The sequence below is a fragment of the Lichenostomus cassidix genome, chromosome 12 (genome assembly GCF_008360975.1).
Source record: "Lichenostomus cassidix isolate B80296 chromosome 12, HeHo_3.0, whole genome shotgun sequence".
Lineage (NCBI taxonomy): Eukaryota > Metazoa > Chordata > Aves > Passeriformes > Meliphagidae > Lichenostomus > Lichenostomus cassidix.
This window is the reverse complement of record NC_139493.1, coordinates 1428173-1436619: the sequence shown is the minus strand read 5'-3', so window position 1 is coordinate 1436619 and position 8447 is coordinate 1428173. Positions and strand designations below refer to the sequence as shown.

Genomic DNA, 8447 nt, shown 5'->3' with positions numbered 1-8447 from the left:
CTGGTGTAAGTGCCTGAAACAATAACAGCATTACAGGGTGTTGTGGCTGGAGCAGAGCTTGGGCTGCCCAGCCCTGGCTGTTCAGTGAGTGGAGAGAGCAGGTGGCATTGATCAGACTAAAAACTCAGGTGTAACAGGGCACTCGGTGAAAGAAACATGAAAGTTGACCACTGTGGGACCCAGCAGCTTGAACTGCTGTGAAGGTGTAGTGCTCAGTGTGCCTAAACCAAAAAAAAGGAGTCACTGTGAAAATAAAACCACAGTTCCAATGTGTTTCAAAACAAGCTGATGCTGAGCTGATTATTCCTAATGTTTTCTTTAAGCCGTCTCTTGTTTGTCAATAATAGGGGTTTTTCTTGTTAAAATACCTTATTTCCCCAAGATTAAAGTGCCTGCTTAGATGAGGGTTTTTTTCCCCTATCTGCTTGTTTTGCAGTGTTGATTAAGCCTTGAAAATAGTTCCCTCTTACAGGGTTTCATAAATTAGGAAGTAAACAACCAACAAGAGTAACTTTGGTTTGCCTTTGCAATCATTGGGCGGAGCTTAGCTGTGGGAAATGGTATATTTTTGTGAGATGTGCTAATCCTGACCAGCATTGTTGAAGGGTAGAAGAGGACCTAGTGAAGAGCACAGGAGGGGGAGCATTTGGTTTATTTCTTTGGTGATGGTTGTTGGAGCTGTAGGTTTGGATGAATGGAGCTGTGCTGGGTTGAATGGACAGGGTGGAGGGGGTGTAAGGGACAGTTGTGAACTCTGGTTATAAATGAGAAGCACAGTTTCAGGAGGAATTCTTCACAGAAAGGGTGGTCAGGCTTTGGCAGGGGCTGCCCAGGGAGGTTTGCAGTCCCCATCCCTGGAGGTGTCCAAGGAAGGTCTGGATGTGGCACTGAGTGCTGGGGTACAGGCAGGGCTTGATGATCTTGGAAGGCTTTTCCAACCTCAGTGGTTCTGTAACATGATCTTATCCACAGCACCATCAATCCTCTCATGTTCCCTCAACAAACCTGTTTTGATGTGGCGTAGTCCAGAAAATGGATGAATGAAGTTAAAGTGACAAAATAACCTCGAGTCCATTGCAGCTTAGAGGGAGACTTGCAAACCACAATGTCCTGCTGTTGCATGGGGCAGTTCTGGAACCCTCAGTGCAGAAAAAACATTGAGGGGCTGGAGTGTCTCCAGAGAAGGGATAGGAACTGGGAAGGGGCTGGAGTACCAGGAGCACCTACAGGGAGCTGGGAAAGGAGCTCAGCCTGGAAAAAAGGAGGCTTAGGGGGAACCTTGTGGCTCTGCACAACTCCTGACAGGAGGGGACAGCCGGGGGGTCAGGCTGTGCTCCCAGGGAACAGGGACAGGAGGAGAGGGAATGGCCTCAGAGTGTGCCAGTGGAAGGTCAGGTTGGATATTGGGAAAATTGCTTTCACTTGGAAGAGTAGTCAGACATTGAAATGAGCTGCTTGGGGAAGTGGTAGAATCCCCATCCCTGGAGCTGTTCTAAAATCGAGCAGATGTGGCACTTCTTGGCATGGTTTAGTGGGCATGATTGTATCAGCTGGACTTGATATCTAGGAGGTCTTTTCCAACTTCCATGATCCTGTGATTTTGGCTGGTTTGTTGGCTGTGGTGATTCCTCAGTGCGCAGCAAGCTCCTGTGGAATATCTGATGTGTCAAGCTGCAAAGTGTACTGGGAGTCTTTGAGACATTATTACCCCATAAATACAAGACAGTTGTAGTTGTAGGATTGTCTTAAAGCCAGGAGGAATCTCAGGCTCCCGTGGGAGGTGGGATGAGGGTAGTGGCTCTGTAGTAGCTGGTAGACGAGCTGCTGGCTTGCCCGTGGGTGAGTGTGAGGGAAGGCGGCCTCACCAAAGCAGCTTATGGAGACCAAAGGCTTTAGAGGTAGAAAATCATGTGCTGTTGGAAAGTTATGTAAATGTAACATCTCTGTCACAATGTGGTGTAAATCCTGATTCCTAAAAATCTGCGTTACAGTATGTTCCAAATTAGCTGCTTCTGCCAAGATAGCAACAGAAACTGAAGGTGCTTGGGTGGCCTGGAGCCTTTTTTGTGCTGTGTGTGTGATAATGCCCAAGGGGAGTCAAAAGCTGCTGAGTTTGTGGTGGCCTGTGCTGGGTGGGGACAGGTGCTGCTTTCTGGGGTGCTGTAAAGGAGCAGAGGGGAAGAGCAGCAGAGTCTCCCTGTGCTGCAGGGCCGGATGCTGGCTGTGTCCATAGCTGTTCCAAATCATTCCTGTGCTCTTCCGCCGAGCCTCTCCTGGAGGCTGCTGCGGGAGGCAGGGTGCCAAAACTGCACGAGCTTTGATCTGGCTCGATATTCCTGCCTAATTTCTGCTCCCCATGGACACTACACAATTACTGCCTGGTTCTCTGTGTTGGCACAGTGGTTGGGGATGGAGGCAGATCGCTCTTTCCAGGGTGCTGCAACCACTTGTTAGATTGGCAGAGGCATACAGAGGCTCCATGTGTGGCTCTTGCTTGTGCTGTACCTGTTGAGAAAGTGCATTTGCAGGTCTCCAGAGCAGTTGTGGTTTATGAGATCAAATTTTCTCAGAGAAGCTGTGGCTGCCCCATTGCTGGAAGTTTCCAAGGCCAGGTTGGACAGGGCTTGGAGCACCCTGGGACAGTGGAAGGTGTCCCTGCCCATGGTATGGGGTGCAATGAGATGATCTTCAAGGTTCCTTCCAACCCAAAACATTCTGGTATTCCATTCTGTGAAAAAGATGAAGATGAAATGGAAACTACAGGAACTGTAATTCAAGCGAGGAAAGCTGCAACATTCAACTGTGGATTCTGAACTCAGAGTTTCATTTTCATACTTGTGGTTTTGGTTAAGCTTGTCAAAACTTGGATCAGAACTTCCTAGCAGTGTTGTGTGGGGAATGAAATGTCACTTCATATCTGAGCAAGTTAACCCTCTGGAGACAAAAATGGGTTAGAAATGTGCATGGAAGTCTGTGTTATTCGGGGATTTGTGGCTTGTGGCAATGTAACTGCATCCTCTTGTGCCAGAACACCAATGTGAGGAGTGTTGCAGCGAGCTGAGTGTTCCTATCTCACTGATAATCTTCCCTGGAAGTGTCCAAGGCTGGGTTGGACAGGGTCTGGAGCAATCTGGTCTAGTGGAAGATGTCCCTGCCCAGGGCAGGGGGTGGAACGGGATGATCTTTCAATTCCCTTTCAAGCCAAACCAGCCTGAGATTTGGCTGCACAGGTGATCAAAGGAAGGGGAATAGCTCTGAGACATTGAAATGCTAGATGTTTCTGGGTGAGGATGTTAGGTAATGCCTCAGCTTTTGGAGTAATGTGATGCTGAGCTATGAGGGAAGAGGCTTGGATGATTGAACCCAACGTCATGATGGACACAGGCAGTTCATTCTCTCCTCATCCTGCCCTGTGCATGATGCCTGTGGTCAGATGATAATCTCTGAGCATGTGCATGATAGAAATTTCTGATCACAGTAGACCAAAAAAGGGCTGCTGCCCAAAGGCTGTACTTCACTTTTTAATTTATGGATTTGTTGAATAGCAGTTTTGCATGAAACTTTTGTAAACATTTCTTTTGTGCCTTGGTCCATCCTGTCCACTTCTTCAGAAATCTGCCAAGAAGTTGTGAAGAAAAAAGCTTTGTTTGCAGTCCAGCTATGTCCCATCTGCATCCCACTCCAGGAAGAAACACATGACCACAGATGCAAACTCATGCCTCGGCTGGCTGATGATGCTTGATCCGAAGGGTTAATTGAAAACTTCTGATTAAAATAACTCTGCAATCCTTGGCTGCTCCTCTGGAAGTGTTTAGTAGATTCAGATGCTAATGCTCGTGGGTGGTTCAGCATTTTGAACTTTCGCCTTCTAGAAAATTACAGTTGGGAGGCCAACAGGTACAAGTCAGCCTGGGAACTGGAGCCTTCATCTGTAAAGGAGCCCAGCCCATTGGGGCTTTGGAGCTCAGCAGAGCTCAAAGTAGGTCCCCCGGCCACCAGTGGCTCTCCACACGTGCCCATCATGTGCTGGCAGTGGCTCCTCCTCTAGGGCTGGTTGTCCCTGGCGCTGAGGTTTTATCCAGAGAGCCAGGAGCCTGCCGAGGTGTCCAGGAGGGTCCTGCCTCGGGAACTCGGGACGAGCCCTCGGAGCCTGCAGGGGTTTCCTAGAGGGAGAGAGGCGTTGGCATCACTGCCAGTGCAGAGCCAGCTGTGCCGGGGGACACCCTGCCAAGCCCAGCCCTGGAGCCCGACAGCAGCACCACCATGGAGGAGAGGGAGCCCCCGCCGAGGTGCTGTATGCGACTGGGAGAAACGGGAGTGGGGATGGTGTTGGGCAGGGGGGACAGAGGGAGAGAGCAGCTACAGGGCATGGAGGCAGTCAGGGACAGGCAAGGAAACTGCACTGCTGAATTTAGGGAGTTGCATTTGCTGAGGAGTGCGAGGAAGGGAGCATGGAGGGTTGATGAGGGGAGCAGGGTATAGGAACAGTCCCTGCTGTGGTGACCTCTCAGGAGATACCTGGCCATGCAAAATGACTTTGGGGCTGTTCTGTACCCTCTTCTTCCTTGGCCATCTTTGTTCCTTGGCCAGACTCCAGTTGGTGTAATGAACCAAGCTTGCTCTCTTTCCCCATGACATTGGTTGTCCTGGTCCTTTTGGCATGTTCCAACTCTCTCCTGATAGAAATATGCAGGAAAACACTGTGTGCTCTTAGGGGCCTCGTCCAGAGGCTGACGTCCAGGCAGCCTCCTCCCAGCAGGGCTGGAGCCAGCAAGGATGGACTTCAGGAAGTGCTCTTTACTTTTCATGGGATTAAAAAGATGCTGTCAGGTCATACTTGGTTTGGAACAAAACGATATTTTTTCCCCTGACAGTGTGTCTCGAATAGATTTTCTTTTTCCAGCTGTCTGCAGATGCCTGTCAATAGGACCTGTCAGTTGTGTGTCTTACCTCAGTCAGTGGTTGCTATGTAAGGGATTGCTGTCAGAGTGTAACCTCTATGTCTCTGACCTGAATTTTCTGTAACTGGCTTGTCTGGTTGCACTGGGCAAATAATTAAAAAAAAGAAATGCAGGTGCCCTTTATAAGGAGAAAAGGACATTGGGCATGTTTGCTTTCCTGCACTAAAGCTTTATTGAGGTTAAAGTTAACAAAATTAGTTAATTTATCTATTTTCTTAAACTGGCGTTGCACCTATGAAGTAGTAACTTCATGAAATAATTTTGTCACTGATATGATAAAGAAGTCTATTTATCCAAGAAGTGGCAAATAGTATGAATAGAACCTAATTAACTTGGCCATCATCTTGCTGTGTGAATTTACACTCCTCTTCCTACTTATTTTTAGAGAAAGGGGAAGCGTGTGCTTGATTAGATGTGCAGTGAGACTGATCTCCCTCCTGGGAGCAGAGGGGCCATGTGGGCTGGTGGATGGGGATTCAGGAGACCTGGATTCAGATTTGGGCTCTGAGTCTGACCTGCTGTGTGTCCTTGAGAAAGTCACAGTGCCGTGCTGCTCCTTCCTTCCCCTCTTCCCCAGCCTCCATCTTGCCTGCTCAGCCTGGAAATTGGAAAAAAATCTGCTGCATTTTCAGCGTCGGGAGGAAAAATACTTTGTCTGAGAAAGTGCATTTCTCTTCCTTAATCTAACGGTTCATCAGCCGCCCATGTGTGGCAGATAGCAGCCTCCTGGACATGAAAGGTTGCAGCTGAAGGGAAAACAAGATCCTGTGGTAGATAAATGTACTGCACTGATAGGTTTTTTTTTAATGTGTGATCTCTGAAATGTAACTCCATGTGCAGAAAGCGAGCAGTGCTGAACCCTCGCTGTTCCTGAGCTGAGTCCCACTGCAGGTGTGTGAGGATCCTGGTGTTCAGGACCTGGCCTGCTCCATATCCCCAAAATCCCTTTATTTGCTTCTTCCTGGTGAGTGCAAAGAGCTCCTTTTAGATTTGCTAAGTCAGAAGCTTTGCAGATGACGGAGCTCTGTCCTCAGCCCCAGCACGGTGATTATTCACTGGATGATCTTTTAAATAAAGCACTTCCTCCCTGCTTTGGCTGTTTTAATGGGATTCTTAGCAATCTTTCTCAGCGTCCTCAGGGAGGAAATCTTCCTTTTTTTACTGAAATAAGAATGAGAAACATGAGGTTTGGGTTCTGATTTTCACGTTACCTGCACCTGTGAAAATAGATAGAGAATGCTCTGCGGGTGTTATCGAAAAAAACACATAAAATCTTGGTTAGTCTATAAGGCCAAATTTTCATCCAAGTAATCTTGTGATGTTTGGATTTATTAGATTAAGTACTGGACCTTCAGTATAATACAGGGTATGGTTGCATTTAAAAAATGTTTACTTGCTTGGCCTAATTTACCAATATTAATGACCCAATTCCACATAGTTCAAACACAGACTTACCTGGTCTTGGGAGTTCTCAGATCTGTTAATTTCTGGATGATTCTGCTTATGCCATTAAGCAGTTCTTTGTGTTTGCTTCTTTGTTGTCTCTTTACCCTTAAATTCTGGTCTTGTTTCTATCAAAAACCGAAACAAAATTAAACTTTGACTCTAGAGCTTCCTGTCTGCAGTAATGAAGTTGAAACTATTAAGTTCAGTTTGAGATTCTATTCTTAAAGTGAAAAAGACTTTGATGAAGTGCTGCTCCAATTTTGGTAGCAGCACATATAAAATTGCCAGTGTTTATTTCATTGAGCACTAAAGCACAGTGCAAATCTGCCAGTCGAGCCCTAAGTGCATCCTGGGACTGCAGGGCACAGCAAGGAGCTTCTTTTTGCTCTAAACAAACATCACTAGAACCATCTTAGAAAGATACAGTCATTTGTATCCCAGTTGCTGTGAATCAAACCCTCGGCAGTAAGACACATTTGGGTTTGTTTATTTTACAAACGGGATTTGCAGTTGTAGGATAAAGAATTAAAATCCCACGCAAAGCAGACGTGTGAGACATGAAAGCAGGGAAATGGCTTTGGATTCTTTGAAAAGTCCTTTCACAAGTGCTTGAGATGAGGAATGGCAGTGCAGGGATGTTGTCACAACCAGTCCCCGTGAAGAGGGACTTCAAACGGGGCCTTGACTCTGCTCTTCAAGGAAAGCAAACTTCAGCGTTGCTCTTGAAACCTGTTTTTATTAACTTAGCATCGGCACTGAGATGAGTGATGGGAGAAATTAGCGTGAAATGTTTACAAAGCAGTTGCATTTCCCATTCTGAGGGTTTCAAAAGGCAGCTGTCTCATTAAGGTATTTGATATTGAGCAGTCAGTTTGATTTTGCAGTGTTTTTACTGTTAATCCTGCTTTAACTGCCAGTGTGAAATGTGTTTTCATGAGAAAAAGGATTGCATTTCAGGGACTATATTAAGCTTATCCTGGCTTATTCAAGGCCATTAGGCTGAACATATGCTCTGCTTGTGCCCTAAAATACAACTGAGTCCTGAGAGCTGCTGGGAACTGTTCTGGGTTTGCAGAGCTTCACCTTGGGTTTAGGGACAAACCGTGGTCAAGGTATTGCACAAACCCCTCCTTTGCATTTCACAACTGCTTCTGTGCAATCCTTTTTGCTATAGGAAAAGCAGCTTCTTTTGAAGATACACACAAGATAATCTGTCGTAAGAAATAATCAGAACTGATCCCTGGGGTTGTGTCACTTTGTGTTCTTGCAGAACATCAGACTCGTGGTGTTGTGGTGCAGATTTGTGCTCAGCAGAGCAGGAGGGGAAAGTCCTGAAACTCCTGAGCTGAACAGCAGGTTTTCCTGGGTTTAATTCTCTGCCTGGATTTAGCTGGTGCATTTTCTGATCCAGCCCTATAGAGCAGAGCTATAGACTAGCAGAATAACTTGTAGGTCAGTGTCTTGAAATTCACTTGAAATTCACATGAAATGCAGCAGATTTCTATATTTGTTTATTTTTAGTCAGCTTCTTAAGCAGAGACTTGATTTTATTTTCCTGTGCAGATAAACTGTATATAAAACATACTTAGACACTAACTTTTATATAGGCATGAGGAAATAGGCTCCAACATAATTATAAAAATTCAGGCTTTCAGGGCTTAAAAAAAATACTGTAGAATGTGTTCATATCTCAGGAATTTTTTGATGTCTATGGGCAGATACAGTTAACTTCTCAATGTACAGTCCACTTTTAGTTCATGTTTCTTTTGTAGTCTGGCAAGTCCTTCTGTCTGTTAAAATTAGAACCTTCAGCTTAGTGGGAAAAGAACATTATTTTTAAAACTTGGATTGCTGCTGTCGACATCGCTGCCACCTGAGTTAAGCTGCTTGGAGAAAGCTGACTTCATTTTTGCTAGATATTGCCATGCCTATCAGTGCTTCATCTTCAATTTTTTTCAAAGTGAGTTTACCTAGAGGGAATCTTGTTTTCCTGCAGTGTTTAAGGGGAAGAGGAGGATGATGCTCCCTGGCCAATATTGC

The 8447-nt window shown here is 46.0% G+C and overlaps 1 protein-coding gene across 11 annotated transcripts in view; it reads left to right on the top strand.

Annotated features, from left to right (window-relative positions):
• Positions 1 to 4114: 4114 nt before the first annotated feature.
• Positions 4115 to 8447, top strand: part of ITPR1 (inositol 1,4,5-trisphosphate receptor type 1) — a 147234-nt gene continuing 142901 nt past the window's right edge. For 6 of the 11 annotated variants that reach the window (XM_085072233.1, XM_085072232.1, XM_085072231.1 and 3 more), the window contains exon 1: positions 4116 to 4289. In XM_085072233.1, the coding sequence (XP_084928359.1) occupies positions 4264 to 4289 (26 nt within the window). In that variant the 5' untranslated portion in view covers positions 4116 to 4263. Of the gene's footprint in view, positions 4290 to 8447 lie in introns of all 11 variants that reach the window. The other 5 variants (XM_085072238.1, XM_085072237.1, XM_085072236.1 and 2 more) reach the window with 2 other exon arrangements.